Consider the following 21,739-nt stretch of genomic DNA (forward strand, 5'->3'; position numbering starts at 1 on the left):
GTAGGAGTAGGACTCCTCCTGCGCCTCCATAGGGCTGGCCGCACCCCTCCCCCTTGGCTCCTTCATATACGGAGGCAGGGGGCACCTCTAGACACACAAGTTGATCCTTGAGATCGTTCCTTAGCCGTGTGCGGTGCCCCCTGCCACCATATTCCACCTCGATCATATCGTTGTAGTGCTTAGGTGAAGCCCTGCATCGGTAGAACATCAAGATCGTCATCACGCCGTCGTGCTGACGGAACTCTTCCCCGACGCTTTGCTGGATCGGAGCCCGGGGATCGTCATTGAGCTGTACGTGTGCTAAGAACTCGGAGGTGCCGGAGTAACGGTGCTTGGATCGGTCGGATCGGGAAGGCGTACGACTACTTCCTCTACGTTGTGTGATCGCTTCCGCAGTCGGTCTGCATGGGTACGTAGACAACACTCTCCCCTCTCGTTGCTGTGCATCACCATGATCTTGTATGTGCGTAGGAAAATTTTGAAATTACTACGTTACCCAACAATTATTTCCATCAGCAACATGACTTTCAATTTTGGCCCGTTGCCCAGGAGAAAAGGTTGTACTCATAGAGGATTTAACCTGCTCGGCCTTAAGAGAAGGGAACTTGATTTCAGAGTGATGTTCCTTTGAGAATCATTCGTGAAGTTCCAAGGACCTCATGCAACTCCTTCTCTTCACGTGCCTTCCTGTGCTCCTCATAGGTTTGGTGATACTTGGCCGATAGCTCATCAAGATTAGGCTTAATGATGTTATCGGCATCTACCATAGAGGGCTTAGGAAGATCAGACGTGATGGATGTTGATGATGATTGATCCTTTGTCCGCAGAGGAGTCGTGAAAAACTGTGTTGACACACGAACACGTCATGTGTACTCTCGACGCTGGGGGTGATACACCGCAGCTCAAGTCGAAGGAGATGCGACCGGCAGCGCGATACGTAGGACAGCGGGCGGATGCTTTTGTAGACCCAAAAATCCGCACGCCCGGGAGGGACCCCATCAGGGAGTGTCGTGGCTATAGGCTGGAATAGGTCGATTAGCTCACCCCTAGAGCCTAGGGATTCATAGTTCTCAAATTCGAGGTACAACGAAAAAAAGAGAGAAAAACGATGGAGAGGTAAAATATAGATGAAAAAGTAGTATATTGATGTTTCCCCCTCCAACATATATGAGGCAGTAGGACTTCTATACAAGCAAAGGAATCATCTAGGCCTTCCTTAAAAGAAAAAATACATCAATTCACGACTTAGAGCCCTAGTTCTAGTCTAACTCGGATTCAGCCCGGATCTGGCCCAGATTTCTGTCTTGTTCCTTGCGCGGGCCGTGGAATTTGCTTATGACCTATCAAGATGACCCAAACATTAAATCGTGAGCCGCCATGAGACGAACAACTCTCGTGTATATCACTTTTCCAAATAAAGCCATCTCCGGTACTCCACTGGACTATCTTAACTTCCAGACGGACTCGGTCATGCAACTCACTGGACCATTAGGGACTTGTGATGACTTCGCAGGTCGCATAATATCTCAGATGATGATGACCCGAAAAGCAAAGTGGACCGTTTAGACATTGCGAACAACTTTTGTGTTGAACACTTTTTCAACCGAAGCTATCTAGATAACCTTTCGGGTCCATCTTCAGCTCCTGGTCGGATTAGCTGATAGTAGTCGGATTTGGCACTCTTCAGTCGGCTGCCATTCATTTTTCACTCGGGAAAACCCTCTTTTACTCAGACACTGGAGTTTTAGTAGGATCTCGTGTTACTCGTGTTATCCGACAGGACTTTTACTCGGATGTGGACTACCACTCAGACTATCGGATATAGATTTAAGTTGGATATCATATCACTTGGATTTTACCCCACTGAAATTTCATTCTGATCTTGTTTTAACTCCCCGGGTTGCATATGAGCTCGGATGGAAAAGATTTATATATCAAGCCGTCGTAGGGCTCCGCCGGCAGTGACCAAAGCGGCCCTCTGCACCGTGCAGCAGGAGACGGAGTGGCTCCTCCGCGAGCGGCAGGCAGCCACCGGACAAGGCTGTCGCGGCTCTCCGACACCCTTCCACTGCTGGAGGGACGACGACGCCAGGGACGGCGACAGCGATGCGGTAGGATAGGGTGGCCACGTGTACGAGGTAGTCGTTCGGTATAGGGTTTAAGTTTTTTTTTCTTGTTTTTAGTTAAACAGTCAAAATATCGACCTTTTTATGTAAATTAAGTCTGAATTTTAATGAAAGCCGCTGTGTTTACATAAATTTCGTCGGACTAATTTAAATGCGAGTTCAATTGTATACAGACAACATTGGATTGGTCCCCTTCCGCGGACGAACGCGGGATCAGATCAGACTTGCGGGTCCTTGCCCACATTGCTACTCGGTGTGAACGGGTGTGACGAGAGTAGGCAAGGGCACGCACACCGCAAGCAGCACCGAGTCCCCGACCGTTGGCCTCGTCCCTCCATCTCCCAAGATTGTTCAAACCACGGCCTACACTGTTCTCTACCAAACACGTAGTAACTTCTACCGAGCTCATAACTTCTACTGACAAGCCTCATCAATTCAAGGGTCAGAAACTTTCACTTTCCCCTTCCTCGCTCTCCCGTCCCGAGCTCCCAGCCACGCCCACGCTCACGCACCAAGCAAAAATCCACGCCCGATTCAACTCTTCCGATCCCGGCCGGCTAAATCGAGAAGAAGCAGGAGGTAGCCCATCGGCCGGCGCCGAGTTCCTGCTTGTCGACGCCGCTCGCCATTGCCGTAGTTCCACAATCTTGCTGGAGGGCGAGGCCGTCCGGTCGTCCAGACCGCGGGCACCGGCGACAAATAAGGGAGATTGTTGACCAGCTGTCGGTTGGTGGTGATGGCGTCGGCTTTGAGCACCGGTGCCGCACCTCCATGCTCGCCGAATGCTCCGGCGCTAAGAGGCGGCGGCGTGCTGCGGCAGGAGCTCGTCCCTTCGGGCAACAATGATTCGGTGGGGAATGCGACGGCACCCGCGCCCATGAGCCCCCTGCTACTGGCATCGGTGTGCTGCGGCTCCTCAGGTGCGCTCAAGTTCCTTCTCGACAGGGAAGATGCACACGAGCCACCAATGGGGGTGCCTACCCAAGCATTTCTTGACTTGCTAGTCGGATACACCCCTGGCACTGGCAGCAGCACTGGAGGAAGGATAACTTTGCTGCAGGCCTCTGATGACGTCGAGCATGGCGTTCATCAGCCTGTTTTGCCGGTAGCAGATTTTCATGAGACAGGAGATGTTGTCGATCAGCCTGCTTCCCCAGAAGCAGGTTCTCACGACAAGATAGAAGGTGGCGCTGCTGAACCTGCTTTGGCGGTAACAACACTCCTCCTCACGACGTAGAAGATTGCGTTGATCAGCCTGCTATCCCTGGAGCAGCTTGTGGCGAGATAGAAAATGGAGCTGCTCAGCCTACTCTGCCGGCAACAGTTTTTGACGACATACAAGAGGGCATTGATCAGCCTGCTTTGATAGAAGATGTCATTGTTCAGCATGATTTGCCAGGCCCCTGGCTTCTCAAGGGCATTACCACTGAGGGTGACACCGCGCTACATGTGGTTGCCAGCCATGGGGACAGCAGAGAATTTCGGAAGTGTGCTAGGATCATCAACCAGAGGGACCAAGGCCTCCTGTTTGCGGTAAACAGAAAGGGTGACACGCCCTTGCATTCTGCCGCCAGAGCTGGTAAGTCCAAAATGGTCTCCTGTCTCATTGAACTAGCTAGAAGTTGCAACAGGTTGCACGAGCTCCTGAGAAAGGAAAACGATCTCAAGGAGACGGTCTTGCATGATGCTGTCCGCATTGGAAGAAAGGATATTGTGGAGAGTCTAATGGAGGCTGATCCGGATCTGGCTAATTATCCTAAAGAAGGCACTTCACCATTGTACCTAGCAATCTTACTGGAAAAACAATACCTTCCAGAGGCACTGCATCTGAAAAGCAACGGGAATCTCTCGTACTCTGGGCCAAATGGAAGGACTGCGCTACATGCTGCGATTTGTCGAGGCTCAGGTATTACTTTCCTCTTTTCAAAGTTAGGTACTCCAAATTTCCAAGGGAGTATCATACATAAATGATTTCATACTTAAAATTCAATTGGTTGCTAACCAATCTTGTATACAATTTTGTTGTATGAACATATCTTTAGTTTACATGATGTAAGGGGTCATAAAAGACTTTGACACTATTGCTATTCAGGTCGAATAGAAGTAAGACTCCAACTATCTTGTTGGTTCAAGATAGCTATTTACCCCTATTATGTCATTTTTTTCATAGTTCTATCATGCCTAGTAAGAACTTGGTCATAAGGTGGTACCGTAAAAGTGATTGCATTTAATTATTTTCTCGTCCATAACCCCTTGCCTGTCATGTTGCCTCACTAATTATGTTGGACTAACAAGCTAAAAATCGCATTTTCAGGGATCACAGAACTTATGTTGAAGTGGAATAGTGGCCTTACCACACATGGGGACAGACATGGGAGCACGCCTCTTCACTTGGCCTCATCTTTCCGAAATCCCAGTCTGTTCTGGCAATTGTTTGAAGCTAACCCTACACTAGTGTATCGGGCAGACAACAAAGGTTTGTTCCCCATACATATAGCAGCCTCTATGGGCAGGCAAAATGTCCTAAACTTTATACTTAAGAAGTTCCCTAGTAGTTCCGGATTGCGCACTCCTCAAGGACAGACATTCCTTCATGTTGCCGTTCAGAAAAGAAGATCGAACATAGTCTTCTTTGTTTGCCAAACTCCATCTTTAGCTTGGATCTTGAACATGCAAGACAATGACGGGAACACTGCACTGCATTTAGCTGTCAAGGTTTCCAGCCTTCGAATATTTTGTTCTTTATTCGGGAATATGGAAGTGGATTTATATGTAGTAAACAACGATGACGAGACTCCCACTGATCTATCCAGGAATTATCTTCCTCACGGAATGCATCACTACTAGAAAAAGGGCTATAGATGGGATTGACACTAATGGCGCACCACCTTCTGATACGCCATTAGAGTTGAAACTACTAATGGCGCACCTGGCCCAGGGTGCGCCATTAGTATCAATTTTTTTTTAACTAGTGCGCCTGTCCAAACATACTAATGGCGCATCCAGACACAGTGCGCCATGCCGGAAAGTGCGCCACTAATGTTGTTTTTTTATTATATTTTTTATTCCCTTTTTTGCAAAACTACTAATGGCGCACTGTTCCACCGTGCGCCATTACTAGTTTAAACTAGTAATGGCGCACTGTGGGACAGTGCGCCATTAGTATGTTTTTTTTTTTGCAAAACTACTAATGGCGCACCAGCAGAAGGTGCGCCATTACTAACCTGGATTACTAATGGCGCATTTAGAGTTGGTGCGCCATTAGTAAGTGGGCAGCAACAAGATATTTTGGACAGCCTTTCCTACCCACACTCACTTTCTCCCCACTTCATTCTCTCCACCTCCTCCTTGTCTCGGGTGCCTCCTCTTTTTCACCTCATTTCCACCATAGATTCATTCAATTTAAGTGGTTAAATTACCTTGTTTTGATAGGTAAGTAAGGGGGGAAACTATATTTATGTTGTTCTCCCTACAACAATGTGCACATGCACTTTTTATGGCCTAGCTAGATCTATGTATGTTCGTGGTGTTGCATATGTTTGTGGTGTTGCATATGTGTTTGTGTTTGGAGGTGTACCGGTATTTGAAATGCGATAGTTGCCAATATTTTGCCGGAATGTTGATTCATTTCCGTTTCGGCGAGAATTTTGGCATTAAGCATTCTTTTTGGTCCTATTTTTAGGGAAAGTCATGCCAAATTTTTTCTTGGTTCTAAAATATCGTTTTGCTCTACCCCGCAGGCGACCATGGTCCGCATGATGACCGAAGGCATCGTGAATAGGTTTTTGAGGTCCGCGAAGGCCGAGATGCTTCAAAAGAACGAGACGGAGATAAGATGTCCGTGTCGAAGATGCAAGCTGAAGAGCCTTATTGCGGACCCGGAATCTGGGCAGGTGCGGGACCACCTGCTCTTGCGTGGTTTCATGGATGGCTATCGGTGGCAAGGTGATGAAGATGACTACGAAATCGTCCATGGGGGCCGGGCAAGAAATGAGGAAGGGCAGCAAGACAACCACCGCGGCTCGGGCGGGCGAGAAGACGAAGAATCCCCAGGAGATGATCACTACGGTGATGCTGTACACAGTCATCATGTAGAAGATGCAGGACATGATGATGAGGAAGATGCCGGAGCAGACGACGGGCATCATCATGAAGATGATGATGCCGGTGGAGCAGAAGACGCTGGACCATCGATGGGCTGGGTGCAGGACCTCATATTCAAGAGCTGCTTCTCAAGCAGACGGATAACGCAAGAGCTGCCGCCCGAGAGAAAGCCAAGATGGATCAACTTGAGTTAGACGCGGTTACTCCATTGTATGAAGGATGCAGACCCGAGGATACCCGCCTGAAAGTAACGCTCATGGCTCTGGAGATGAAGGTAAAACACAAAATGACCGACGCATGCTTCGACGAGAACATGTCATTCTGGCATGAACGTCTTCCCAAGGGGAACAAGTGCCCGACCAGTTTGGAGGAGGCGAAGAAAATCGTGTGTCCTCTGGATTTACCGCACGTGAAATACCATGTGTGCATGAACAATTGCATCATTTATCGGGACGAGCACGCGGAGTCTACCATATGTCCGGTGTGCGGCGTCACTCGATACAAGAAGAGGAAGAAAGCTCCTCAAAAAGTGGTGTGGTACTTTCCGATCACTCCTCGTCTGCAGCGGTATTTCGCGGACCCTAAGGTAGCAAAGCTCCTGCGTTGGCACGCGGATAGGGAGGAGAAGAAGCGAGAAGATGACGCAAATGATCCGGAGATAGATAAAAAAGACAAGATGCTGAGTCACCCTAAGGATGCGAGCCAGTGGCAAGCGTTGAACTTCGAAGACCTAGAATTTGGGAACGATCCAAGGAACATCGTGCTGGACGCGAGCACCGATGGAGTCAATCCGTTTGGCAGCCAGAGAAGCACACATAGCACCTGGCCTGTGTTTGTGTGGATGTACAACCTTCCCCCCTGGTTGTGCATGAAGAGGAAGTACATTCACATGAGTATGCTAATTGAAGGACCGAAACAACCAGGGAACGACATCAATCTGTATCTGGGGCTGCTGAAAGAGGAGCTTGACACGCTGTGGAAAACGCCAGCCAATACGTGGGACGCCGCAGAGAAAGAATATTTCCCTATGAGAGCTGCGCTGCTCACGACGGTGCACGACTATCTCGGTTACGGATATGTCGCGGGGCAGGTGGTCCACGGATTTTCTGGATGCGTCAGGTGCATGGATGACACAACGTATCGCCAGCTAGATAGAGATCCCGGGTCTTCGAAAACCGTGTTCATGGGACATCGAAGGTGGCTTCGCGACGATGACCCGTGGAGAAAACGCAAGGATCTATTCGATGGTGAAACCGAACCCCGAGGACGCCCGCGTACGAGGAGCGGCGAGGAAATAGACGAGCTGTTGAAAAATTGGAAAGACTGCCCACTGCCGGGAAAGAAGCAAAAGGTGCCAGAGCCGGGAAAGAAGCGAAAGGTGCCAGAGCCGCTGCTGAAGGTATGGAAAACGAGGTCTGTTTTCTGGGACTTGCCGTACTGGAAGATCCACCGTGTGCCTCACAGCCTTGATGTCATGCATATCACGAAGAACGTGTGCGAGAGTCTGCTTGGTACCCTGCTCAACATGCCAGAGAGGACCAAAGATGGGCCGAAAGTAAGGGCAGACTTGAAATCAATGGGCATCAGGCAGGAGCTTCACGCTATATATGATGATGATGATGATGATGATGATGCGAAGCAGGACACGGAAAGTCGTCGCAAAGGCAAAAAGGCCAAGAAGACCGGAAATGACTACCCTCCCGCGTGCTTCACTCTAAGTCAGGAGGAGATCGAGCAGTTTTTCACCTGCCTCGTAGGAGTAAAACTTCCTTACGGTTACGCGGGGAAGATAAGCAGATACCTAGACCCAGCGAAGCAGAAGTTCAGCGGGATGAAGTCTCACGACTGTCACGTGCTGATGACGCAGATACTTCCAGTTGCAATCCGTGGGATCATGGACGCGCACGTCCGTGAAACCCTATTTGGCCTATGCAACTTTTTCGACGTCATCTCTCGGAAGTCTGTTGGCGTGAGGCAACTCAGAAGGCTACAGGAAGAGATCATGGTGATACTATGCGAGCTTGAGATGTACTTCCCGCCCGCATTCTTCGACGTTATGGTGCATCTGCTGGTCCATATCGTGGACGATATCATCCAACTAGGGACGACGTTCCTGCACAGCATGATGCCGTTCGAAAGGATGAATGGTGTCATCAAAGGATACGTTCGCAACATGTCACGTCCAGAGGGAAGCATAGCCAGGGGCTTTCTGACCGAAGAGTGCATCTCCTACTGCACGAATTATCTAGGCATCGAGAACCCCGTTGGTCTGCCCGTCAACAGGCACCTCGGCAGGCTCGCTGGATGGGGTCACCGTGAGGGTCGCCGCGAAATGCATGTCGACTTCGAGGGTCGACTCGCCGACTTTGAAAGAGCAAACCTAGTCGCGCTACAACACATAGACGTGGTCGATCCTTGGGTGGTAGAGCACAAAACCTTTATTAAGAAGACGTACAATGACCGAGGCCAACAGAGGACGGACGGAGATATACTCAAAGAGCACAACTCATGTTTCACGCGTTGGTTCAAGCAGAAGCTTCTGTCGTACCCTTTACATGAGGATTCTTCCGCGGAAGAACAACTCATATTCGCCTTGTCACAGGGCGCCGAGCACAACCTGATGACCTATGAGGCGTACGATATCAACGGCTACACATTCTACACCAAGGCCAAGGACATGAAGAGCGATGGTTATCAGAACTCCGGGGTAACGATGGAATCCTACACCGGTAACGACAAGGACAGATACTACGGAAGGATCGAGGAGATCTGGGAGCTGAGCTACGCTGGAGAGAAGGTCCCGATGTTCCGTGTCAGATGGGCGAAGAGCGTCCTAAAAGAAGACCGGTATTTCACCACCATGGTTATACCCGAAGCCAAATCCAAGACCGCGGGCGCAAATGTCACCGCAAAAAATGAGCCATGGGTGCTGGCTTCCCAAGTGGACCAATGCTTCTTCATTACCGACCCGTCAAAGCCCAATCGTGTTGTCGTGAGGAGAGGCAAAAGGAAGATCATCGGAATGGATGGAGTAGCCAATGAGCAAGACTTCGACAAGTATGGCGACCCGAGGATCGAACATGACGACGATGATGAAGTAGCAGCATACACCACAAGAAGAAGCAGGACCACCCTACCTAAAGGACGTCCGTTCCACAGAAGAACTCCATTTGCGAAAAAGAAGGGCAAGAAGATTGTGAATAGATAGCTAGCTAAGATCGATTGTATTTAAATCGTAGCCTTCATTTCTTGATTGTATTTCATGGGCACTTTTTGAACTATCATAAATATTTTTAAATTTCATGGACACTCGATCTCGATCCCCCTCCATCTCGATCGCTATCCCACCTCGCCAGATCCGGTCCCCCTCGCCGCCGAGCACCCCCCGGTCCACCGGCCGCCGCCGCCGACCCCCCGCACCCTCGATTCCCCTACTCAACCGCCGCCGCTGACCCCCCGCACCCCTCCCTTACTCAACCGCCTCCGCCGACCCCCCGCACCCCGCGCACCCTCCCCCGCTCCACCGGCATTACTGTTTGATGATATTTTTTAAAAAAATTATTACTGTCTTATAAAAAAATATTACTATTACTGTCTTATAAAAAAATATTACTGTTATGATTTAAACAAGTTTAAAAAATTATTACTTTCTTATAAAAAAATACTAATGGCGCACCACGGTGAGGTGCGCCATTAGTATGGATGTACTTATGGCGCACCGAGGGGTGGTGCGCCATTAGTATTGTGCCATTGCTATAAGAAAAAAAAACTACTAATGGCGCACCACGGTGAGGTGCGCCATTAGTATGGATGTACTTATGGCGCACCGAGGGGTGGTGCGCCATTAGTATTGTGCCCGATCCCCCCTTCCCTCTCCCCCTTCGCCCTATCCCCCCTTCCCTCTCCCCCTCGCCAGTTCCCTCTCCCTCCCTCCACCGCGCCGCCGCCGCTGCCCCGACCCACTGCGCCGCAGCCACCCACGCGCCCCCGCCGCCTCCCTCTCCCCTTCCTCCCCCTCGTCGCCGGCGGCCCGGACGCCGCCCCGTCCACACCGCCCCGTCCACCTCGTCGGGCTCCTCCTCCCGCTCCCACCAGCAGCCGCCGCCGGAAGTTGTTGCCCTCCCACTGCCGCCGGACGCCGCCCCCTCCCCCGTCGTGCAGAGCATCCAGGCGAGACGCCGGTGCCCCCCTCTTCACCGCCCTCCTCGACGACGCCCCGCCTCTGCCTCCTCTTCCACGCCGGCCGCTGCCGACCTGCCGCTGCCTCGTCACCGGACGGTGAGCTCCTCTTCTACTCTCGTGCGCGTGCTACCTACTGCCGCTTGAGCCACTGGTGCTGTGCTGCTGCTTGCGCTACTGTTCTGTTGTGCCATGGATGGGTGGTTGTGCTGATGCTAGCTAGTGGCCGTTGTTCTAAAAAAATGGTCAATCCAACGGGAATCCAACGGCGCCCGAACGAATAGTCAAGGAGTACTCGCTTCAGCTCGGGTGCATTCTCCGGAGCACCGTCTCGATCAACACCGAGAACCTGAGGCATGACCGAGGGAATTTGCGCAACCTCCTCTTCACGAAGCTGCACGAACGATACAAGTTCCCCGCTGAATTTGAAAACACAAGCCTCAAAGGGAATAAAGTGAACAATGCTGCCCTCACGAAGATGAGCAAGGCCCTGTCTACTTGGAAAAGCAATGTGAAGAGAATGATCGAGAAAGGTGAGAGTTATGAGAAGATCAAGGAGAAAAATCCTTCGATCACCGAAGATGACTACAACGACTTCAAGATCAATTGCTCGAGCACCACAAACTCCGAATCAAGTAAGTGGGGGAAAGAAATGCGGGAGCTGAACTTAGGGGAACACACACTTGGTCCCGGCGGTTAGAGAGTGGCGGAGCCTATATGGGACAAGGAGGAGGCGGACCGTGCCGAGCAAGGCCTGCCGCCCCTCTTCGATAAATACGGTGACAAAAGCAAACCAGGAACTTTGTCAGGGCCAGGTACAAGAAGGACCCGAAAACAAAGGAGCTTACCACGGATCCGAAGACCAGGGCGCTTGAGCTTGTTCTGGTAAGGAATACACCCCCGCGTAATTAGCTCTATATGGTTGCATTCTAATTAATGAAGCCAAATTTCTAAATGGTTCACATTCCTTCCGCAGGAGACTGAAAGCAGTAGCGCGGGGTCGACTAAGAGAAACCCTTGGGACACCATTCTAAATAGGGCGTTGAATGTAATGAAGAACAAGGATAAGCTCAGTAAGCCGACGTCAGCTGGTCGTGTGGCCGGCAAAGGCTTGTCGACAAAATGGTCGTCATACTATAACACTGGTGGGCGAAAGGAGAAAAAGACTAGCTCGGAAAGCCAGGCGCGCGAGGTTCAAGAACTCAGGGCACATGTGGCGCGGATTCCGGAGATTGTCCAAGAGCAAGTGCAACAACAACTCGGAGCGACGATCACCGCCATTGTGCCTACCTTGATCCAGGGGATTAGTGTGTGGATTGCGGGCGGCTAATAGGGGCCGCCCCCGATTCCTAGCTTCACGGCCAGTAACTCGCAGAACGCAATGGCGGGGCCATTGGTGTCTCCGGCGGAGGCGGCATTGGTGTCTCCGACGCCGGCACGGGAGCTTAATGCACCCGGGTGTACGTCGGCCGGCACCTCTGCAGCAAGCGGCCCCTCCGTCAACTGCACGCCCGCCGTTGGCGGTGCCTCGACATTAGCCGAGCTCGACGCCATCATCACGGTAACTAATTAAGCCTCTCTCGGCCGAGGACTTCATCTCCTTGCCTTTGACTGGGCATCCCTGACGCCCTACATGTTTTTGCAGGGCGCCGCCCCGACGTTCTGTGCACTCTCCTGCACTTCGTGAACAACGAGTTGGTTGATGTCGCCAAGGGAAAAATCGTTCAACCGGGCAACCCCTTGTTCCACGGTACCCAGATGCCACCCAACTTGTTTAGGGTTCAACTGGTTCGGGTGCTGCCAGGCTGCGATGAGTTGTTACCTCCGATTCGACCCGTCGGAGAGAAGGATGTGGCATACCCGGTTTTCGCGGCCAAGGTGCCAGAGGGCAAGGGCTTTGTGGATAACTCCATCGGGGGTACGATCGTCCTGCGGTTTGATGACATCCATGCTATGTTGAACCTTCATCCGCTGCACTACACCTTCGTTCGGCTATTTTCGCTGAGTATGGAGATGCGGATCATTCGCGACAAGACCCCGGACATCGTGATAGTCGACCCCTTCTACATGCGTGCCAAGATCTTGGGCAGTGCTGGGGACCGGCAAGTCGCGAGTTCTTACCTCGAAGGCGTCATTCTGGCAAACCAAGATAAGGATAACTTCCTCGTGCCTTACTTTCCCGAGTAAGTCCTCCCCTCAACCGCCCCGTAACATATGAATTCTTAGATTTCGATCGTTTTTCTTTTAACATTCCGTGTTTTCTGCAGTGACACACATTGCACGCTCATCCTCCTAAGCCCAAAATATTCCATGGCCACGTATTTCGACCCGGACCGTCAGTCGAACGTAGACTACACAAATGTCAAGAAGGTTCTTGATGATGTTCTCCCCGGCTACGTCAAATCTGGAGGCACCTTCACCAGGCCTATTCGTAAGTATGGCAAGCACGTGTTCTCCCACAATACGACGTTCTGCTGCGTCAAGCAGCCGCCTGGCGGTCAGAAGGGTGCCTACTACGCCATCCATCACATGCGGGCGATCGTACGGGACCACCATCAACTTCTGCTACCGAGTAGACTCAAAGATTGGGCCGCGAGTGTGTCGGCAATCCAGGACGCGGACATCAGACAAGAATTCTTTCGCATCCAGTCGGAGTTTGCGGAAATCATCCATTAAGATGTCCTTCGTACCTCGGGGCAGTTCTACCTCATAAATCAACCGTCCAACAGTGACATCGACACAATCCTACAAATGCAGGCTGACAACGCCCGTTGTTTCATGACTCCCACGATAGACGGCGGCTTCATCCACGCTCCGGTCCCTTGAGTCGAGTCGAAAGCAGTGATGCTGTGTCTAGTTCTGAAACATCGATTGGCTCATGTTATAATTAAACTTTAATGAACTTGTAGTATGTCTCTTTGGTTTCGAGAGTCGTTCAACTTAGATGTAATCGATGCTATTAATGTCTTGCTTTTCTCTTCCAATCGTTCTGTTGCATACTTATATATTGCTTATGTATTGTCTGTGAATTGGTACTAACGTTTCGTTTGGCTACTGCATAGCGATGCCGTGGTATGTCGTGTACAAGGGTAAGGTTTCCGGAGTCTACGATGACTGGGAGGAGTGTCGGAGACAGGTTCACCGATTCAGCGGTAACAGTTACAAAGGGTACGCCACTAGGGCCGAGGCCGAATCTAGATACGCCCGCTATCTAGCGGGAGAGGGGAGGGAGCGTTGGAGGAACCGGATGAAGACGAGTTTCATCGTGATGATGCTCATCGTGATGACCGCAGCTCTCTTCTATGTGATGGTAGTTTAGATGATCGATATCGACTTGTAATGTGAAGACAAACTCGCGGTCTCGAGACTTGTAATATAATGTTCTATCTTTGTTCGGTCTTTTCAATTCGGAGACTAATATGATGAATTGTATTCGGAGACTAAAATGATGAATTGTATTCAGAGACTAATCTTCTATTGTATTCGATGAATCTGTTGTTGATGTGTGCTGTCTATATTTTGTCCAATTATACATTTTGTAACCTGTGCAAAAAACAGAAAATAAAAAAATAAAAAAAACCTAATATTCATACTAATGGCGCATCACATCATAGTGCGCCATTAGTATGCCAAAGGATACTAATGGCGCATCATTAAACAGTGCGCCATTAGTATGCCGAAGTTACTAATGGCGCATCCTGTTGTTGTGCGCCATTAGTATGCCAAAGCACCTGGGTATACATGGCCCCCTGGAAGGCATACTAATGGCGCATCTGAGGTGCGCCATTAGTATACCAGATACTAATAGCGCACCAGTGGTGCGTCATTAATAAAATATACTAATGGCGTGGCACTAATGGCGCACCACTAATGCGCCATTAATGGCCAAATTAGGTGCGCCATTAGTAGGCTTTTTCCTAGTAGTGCATTATTCCTTGGTAATATACTCTCGACTTTACAAATTTTCAAGTCATGTGCCCTTGAAGAAAACATAACAATTTATGGCTCATATATATTTATTTTTTCAGGACAATGAAAAACGGATATTTATGGCACTCAAATTGTGGGGTGATAATCTTACTGGTCTTCGCCTGGATCACCATGAAGAAAAGTATTGTCGCCAATTAAAACCAGAGGACAAGGTCAAAGAAGCAGAGAAGGTGAAAGATTCGAGCCAAATACTGGGCATCGGTTCAGTTTTAATAGCAACCGTGGCATTCGGTGCAAGTTTTGCTGTTCCTGGCGGTTTCATAGCAGATGATCATACCAATAGAGGCACACCAACACTTGCTGGCAGGTATACATTTGACGCGTTCATAATGGCAAATGCTCTAGCTTTCATTTGCTCTTCGATAGCTACAGTTGGTCTGATGTTCTCTGGATCTCCTTTGGTTAATCTGAGGACTCGCAAAATCAACTTACGCACATCCTATTTCTTCATGTCAAGTTCGGTCACATGCTTGTCTGCTGCTTTTGCACTGGGTGTGTATATAGTGCTAGCTCCGGTTGCTCATGCCACTGCCATTGCGATCTGTGTGCTCAGTCCTCTCGTGGTGCTATATAGAGATCTTGAATTCTTACTAAAGTTTGCTATGCTTGCACGGCCGTTATATCTTCGGATGGGACCAATTCGTGCATTAAAGTGGTTAGCAAGGGTGATCACTCTGAATTTGGTCATGGAACTTTGGCCGTTCATACTTATCTTCGGTTGGGCTGCAATTGCACAGAAGCTCCGGAACCACTAATGACTAGAAGCATCAAACATGTCATGAGCCAGAACGAAATAAAGTGGGTCCATTAAGCTTTGTCACTAATCGGTTCATCAGCATATGTTTGTTCAGAACTATATATGTTATGGAAGGTTTGGTTCTTCGTGTTCCTGGTTTGTAACTTTGTTTCGTCAGAGTACTTGTGGTTGTAATAAGTAAACATCGTTTGCCATCTTTTTCTTAAGACTGCAGTCTGAATGGTCGTGAACCTGACGCCTGTGCACAAAGAATGGACGGTTGAATTTGCACGGTTTGGTATCATATATCAGTTAATTTTAGGCCAATTTTAATATGTCGAATACTTAACTCGAGTTGTTGTTACTTGGGATTACAGGCAATGGAAACGTGGATGTGACTAATTAGCAGTGGATAACTAACTATATCTCACAGCTGAGTAGTGTTGTATGCAGTTGTGAGTTCTGGTTGTGAAGAAAACCACGAATAGTCGCCGGTTTTTTTTTCTGATTCGATCAACCTGAAGCCACAAGCTTTATTTTGGTCGTTGAGGCAGCAGAAAAATGCATCGGAGGCCACCACAGAGCGGGTGCTGTTCAGGACCGACCTTGTGGTCAGGCCTGTTCAGCAAAATGCATCGACAGAAGCCTCTGCTTCCTCTTGTGAAAAATTCATATCCCCCGTCCACGTTTTCGAGTCTGATAATGAATTCGATAATGTACTTGGCAACACCCAAAAATCACATAGTAAAGGAGGAATCGAAACTGAAGTACTGAACTGGGTAACTATATGTGCATAAATACCAATAAGTAATTTGCATGATGGTAAAAACATACATATTTGCATTAGAGGTAGCCTTGCAAAATAAGATGAAATTCAGATCATGCTTGCTGATCACCTTGTCTATATACTTTTTCAGATAATGTGGTTATCTCGTCTATAAAATTCCAGAACAAATGATTTTGAAACAATTTTGCACACATCGAATTCATTATCAGTTTATCATAAACAGGATCCATTAACAGCACTATCTGTCTATTTTCCCAAACTGCACTATCAATCTATAGTCATATGGACATGTTAACTAGTTCAGTTCAGTTCAGCAGCTCTATCTGTTTCCAGCTTCAGAATGATGCAAGATGCTTGAGCCAACCAATTTTTGTCAGCCTGCTTTTACCTTCCCCTGTTTTGCCTTTGGCTTCAGATCTGCCACCATTCCTTTGATGAAGCAAAGGTGCAGGAAGGCTGGCACTGTTTTTTTTTTCAAAAGAAAGGCATATGCATATTCAGAAAGTGAACCAAATTGGTAACAAAAATACCAAACAAAACAACAAAGTGGTACTGTACAACATACACATAAGCTATTTATGACAACTCAATGTTAAATGGCTAAGCCTATCAAGTATATTATTAATTCCAGAGTTGCACTAGTGCTGCTATCCAAAGGGAATCAAATAAACTACCGTACAGAATTTAATGAATCAGAGTATCATCACACATATATGAATGTAAAACAGTGTAATTATCTGGTAACAAAAGTGACCTAATTTTAATCCTCCTCACTGTAATTAGTCTATGCTTCTATACAAATAGAAGAGTACAGTAGCTGCCAATGAAAATGGCTAAATCTGTTTATGTGGAAGTCTAGCACTTGTTAAACATACAATGTATCTAGTCATATTGGAGATATATTCTCTTACAGTTAGGAGATGGATAGAGGTAGATAGGCGCACGTATGTATCTCATATTCGGTTATAACCGGCTGCCTTATCTCATGTATCTTCCTTCCTCTCCAAGTTGTATCTCCAACAGATTGTACGCGTATCAGGTCTCGCACACCTCCATATAACATGCAACTCGTCGCCCATGACAGGGCAAGACGTTTCCGCTCTCGCACATGGTATACAGAGCCTTCCTCCTCCAAACATCTAATCTAGCTCATCTCCATTAGTGCCCTAGCCATGTCTTCCTCCCGTTCCTCCCACCCAAACCTCAACCAGCAGGTCACGGAGAAACTCACCCGCACCAATTACGTCTTGTGGCGCGCCCAGATCGTGCCGCAGCTGCGAGGTGCTGATCTCTTCGGTTATGCCGATGGCACCACATCGGAGCCGTCCCGCTTCCTCGTCACCAAGGACAAGGAAGGGAAGGAATCATCGGAGCCCAACCCTCTCCACCCCATCTGGGTGCGAGAAGACCAGCAGGTACTCGGCTACTTGCTGAATAATTTGTCCAAAGAAGTGCTCGTGCAGGTGACCGCGATCACCACGTCGCACGCGCTCTGGGCTGCCTTGGCGGGGATGTTCTTGTCTCAATCTCTGAGCCGGGTGAACAACATCCGCACCGCCCTCATCAACGCGCAGAAGGGGACCCAATCCGTCGCCACCTTCTTCGCCCACATGCGTGGCCTGGCGGACGAGCTCGCCGCAGCCGGCAAGCCTCTCCAGGACGACGAGCTCGTCTCCTACATCCTCCATGGGCTGGACATGGACTACCAGCCCCTGGTGTCCGCCCTCGACGCGCGCACCACGCCGGTCTCCATCGACGAACTCTTCTCCATGATGAGTAACTTCGACCAGCGCGTGGCGCTCTTCCAGTCCTCTGGCGGGTTCAAGTCATCAGCCAACGCTGCTTTCCGCGGCCGTGGTGGTGGCTCCTCTCGTCAGCGCGGATCACCGCGTCCCAGGGGCAAGAACTCCGGCGGGGGAAACGACAGCAACTCCCGCGGCGGGCGGCCCTCCTACACCAACACCAAGGGTCGCCGCGGCGGTTCAACTAGAGCACGCCCAGATGCACCTCGCTGCCAGATATGCGGCAAGCCAGGGCACACGGCCAAGGACTGCTGGTACCGATATGAGGACGATGATGACTCGTCTCAAGATGAAGAAAAAGTTGTTGCTGCTGCGGATGGCGCCTATGGGATCAACACCAATTGGTACGTCGACAGTGGTGCCACCAATCACATCACCAATGAACTTGAAAAGGTGACTATGAAGGAAAAATACCGCGGCAAGGATCAAATCCACACCGCCAGTGGTGAAGGTATGAGGATAAACCACATTGGTCATTCAATTTTTAATACCCCTCGTCGTAAAATTCATCTTAGGAAAATCTTACATGTTCCTAGTGCCAACAAAAGCCTTCTCTCTGTTCATAGAATTGCTCTTGACAATAATGTTTTCCTCGAATTTCATCCCTACTTTTTCTTGATCAAGGATCAGGCAACGAGGCGAATCCTCTATCGAGGTAGATGTGTTCGAGGGCTCTATCCATTGATTCCGGAGCACACAAGATCAAATAAACAAGCTTTTGGTGTTGTCAAACTTTCGTCAACACGGTGGCACGATCGATTAGGACATGCTTCTTTTTCTTTAGTTGAAAAACTGCTTAGGAAAAATAAGCTCCCGCATGTTGGTGAGCGTAATGTCGAAACTATTTGTGATTCTTGTCAGCGAGCTAAAAGTCATCAATTGCCTTATCCAATTTCCACTAATGTTTCTACCAAACCATTGCAATTGATTTTTTCTGATGTGTGGGGGCCTGCCCCTAGTTCCGTTGGTAAACACACCTATTATGTGAGTTTCATTGACGACTACAGCAAGTTTTCTTGGATTTATCTTCTTAAGAAAAGATCCGACGTTTTTCAAGTGTTCCAAAATTTTCAAGCACTTGTTGAACGCAAGTTTGACTCTAAAATCATCGCTGTACAGTCCGACTGGGGGGGGGGAGTATGAGAAATTGAACTCCTTCTTCCAAACTCTTGGTGTCTCACATCTTGTGGCGTGCCCCCACGCTCACCAACAAAATGGCTCCGCTGAACGAAAGCATCGCCACATTGTCGAAGTTGGCCTCGCTCTTTTAGCACATGCCTCCATGCCTCTAAAATTTTGGGAGGAAGCGTTCCTGACTGCTGTTCACATTATCAACATGCTTCCTAGCCGTGTCATAAATAATGAAACTCCAGTAGAACGTCTCCTCCACACAAAACCGGACTATACTACACTCCGTGTTTTCGGCTGTGCATGTTGGCCAAACTTACGTCCCTACAACAAGTGCAAGCTAATGTTTCGCTCCAAGCAATGCGCTTTCCTTGGATATAGTGCACAACACAAAGGTGTAAAGTGCCTTGACATCTCCACGGGTCGTGTGTATATATCACGAGATGTTGTCTTTGATGAGACCAAGTTTCCCTTCTCTGAGCTTCACCCTAATGCCGGTGCCCTTCTCCAAAAAGAAATTCTCTTGTTGCCTCCTAATATCCTTAGCTATGATCAAGGGGGCATTAACAATTGTGATGATCATATGTTGTCTAACCCTCTAAACAGTGCGCATGAGTCTTTTGCTGATGTTACAGGCGAGCCAGGGGGTGAAAACGGCGAAGAAAATGGTGAAGAGATCGCCCCGGACGGGCCATATCGCGTGTGCCGCAGCGAGGGGAACATATCCCCCTCGGGATTGCCGTTCCAGCGACCCAGGCAATCAGCTCCAGGATCCGCGCCAGGTGACAGCGGCGGATCGGCAGCAGACCAGCCAGACGCGCCAGACACGGTTGGCCGCACGCACGCCATCGACCCGTCGCTTGACACGCGGCCAACTCCAACTGGGCGAGGCGCGCCCTCCGGCCCGCACCAGTCACCAACTGCCATACGGCAGCACGAGGGTGGCCAGGGTCGCACGCGTTTTGCGGCCCAACCTGCATGCTACAAGCGGCGTTCCGCCGTTCGTGAGACACGCATCGAGGCCGCGCCAGATTCCAGTGGGCCCGCATCATCATTGGCTCATGATGAGTCCGCCAGGTGGCCCGGATCTTCTGCGGCTCTCACCTCACCAGTGCCTCGGTCTGTTGCCACAGAAGATCTTATTCGGCCCGAATCAGCTGCTGCAGGCAGATCCACCTCGGAGTCTGGTGGTGTCCTGTCTCCAGAAGGGGCGACGGGATCTTCTGCCGCTGCTACGAGCTCTCCTGCACCTCCACGTCGCACAAGGCTTCAACAAGGGGTAATTCAACCTTTAAATTACAAACACATAACCAAGTATGGTTTGGTCTGCTCTACAGGAGAACCAGGTGAGCCCAGCACCCTTGAAGAAGCTCTCGGCAATGAAGAATGGAAAAAGGCAATGTGTGAAGAGTATAAAGCTCTAGAGAAAAACAAGACGTGGAACTTGGTTCCTCCACAACACGGTAAAAATCTTATTGATTGCAAGTGGGTGTTCAGGATTAAAAGAAAATCTGATGGAACCATTGATCGTTATAAGGCCAGACTCGTTGCAAAAGGCTTTAAGCAACGGTATGGTATAGACTATGAGGACACTTTTAGTCCAGTTGTTAAAGCTGCTACCATCCGCCTTGTTCTTTCTATTGCCGTGTCTAGAGGATGGAGTCTGAGGCAATTAGATGTTCAGAACGCGTTCCTTCATGGTGTTCTGGAAGAGGAAGTGTATATGAAACAACCTCCTGGGTTTGAAAGCAAAAGTGCTCCCTCCTATGTTTGCAAGCTTGACAAAGCTCTATATGGACTAAAGCAAGCCCCAAGAGCGTGGTATTCTCGTCTCTGTCATAAAATGCAGGCACTTGGCTTTATTCCATCTAAGTCTGACACCTCATTGTTTATTTACAATAAGTTCAACACATGCATGTTTGCTCTCATATATGTTGATGATATTATTGTGACAAGCTCATCTGATGAAGCAATCACAGGATTGTTAAAGGACTTGAGTGCAGACTTTGCTTTGAAAGATCTTGGAAACCTGCATTTCTTTCTTGGAATTGAGGTGAAGAGACACAAGGGTGGGCTTCATCTCTCTCAGGAAAAGTATGCAACTGATCTAGTTAAAAAGGCTGGTCTGCAAGGTTGTAAGCCCTCACCTACTCCTTTATCCAGTTCAGAAAAATTGTCTCTTACAGAAGGGACACTCTTGGATCAAGAGGGCAGCACGAAATATAGAAGTTTAGTAGGGGCATTGCAGTATCTCACTCTCACCAGGCCTGACATTTCATTTGCTATTAATGAAGTATGCCAGTTTCTGCATGCACCTACTACTTTTCATTTGACAGCTGCAAAGCGTATAGTCAGATATGTCAAGAACACTTTGAGTATTGGTCTAAATTTTAGCCAGTTACCCTCTACTCTTGTCAGTGCCTTCTCTGACTCTGACTGGGCAGGATGCTTGGATGACAGGAGGTCAACTGGTGGGTTCGCAGTGTTTTTTGGACCCAACTTGATATCATGGTGTGCACGAAAACAGGCTACTGTCTCTAGGTCAAGTACAGAGGCAGAGTATAAAGCATTAGCAAATGCTACGGCAGAGATCATATGGGTTCAATCCATGTTAAAGGAGCTTGGTGTGAAAACTACACAAGTCCCATGCCTGTGGTGTGATAATCTTGGTGCCACCTACCTCTCTGCAAATCCAGTCTTTCATGCTAGAACAAAGCATATAGAAATTGATTTCCATTTTGTCAGAGAAAGAGTTGCTCAGAAGAAACTTGATATCCGGTTTATACACTCCAGAGATCAAGTTGCAGATGGGTTTACAAAGGCATTATCTGTGAGGAGTTTTGAAGATTTCAAGCATAATCTCAACTTGACCAAGTTGTGATTGAAG

The 21,739-nt window shown here is 48.9% G+C and overlaps 1 protein-coding gene and 1 pseudogene across 1 annotated transcript; both read left to right on the forward strand.

Moving 5' to 3' along the window:
- Window positions 1-2,862: 2,862 nt before the first annotated feature.
- Window positions 2,863-15,154, forward strand: LOC147988516 (uncharacterized; annotated as a pseudogene).
- A 1,940-nt stretch (window positions 15,155-17,094) lies between these two features.
- On the forward strand, window positions 17,095-21,733 carry LOC147988517 (uncharacterized). Its single transcript, XM_087535037.1, has 2 exons — window positions 17,095-18,175; window positions 19,488-21,733. Exons 1-2 carry the CDS (start codon window positions 17,095-17,097, stop codon window positions 21,731-21,733), a joined length of 3,327 nt encoding a protein of 1,108 aa, XP_087391163.1.
- The last annotated feature ends 6 nt before the right edge of the window (window positions 21,734-21,739 follow it).

Source organism: Triticum urartu, chromosome 1A, assembly GCF_056163025.1.
Source record: "Triticum urartu cultivar PI428250 chromosome 1A, HENAU_Tu73, whole genome shotgun sequence".
Taxonomy (NCBI): Eukaryota; Viridiplantae; Streptophyta; class Magnoliopsida; order Poales; family Poaceae; genus Triticum; species Triticum urartu.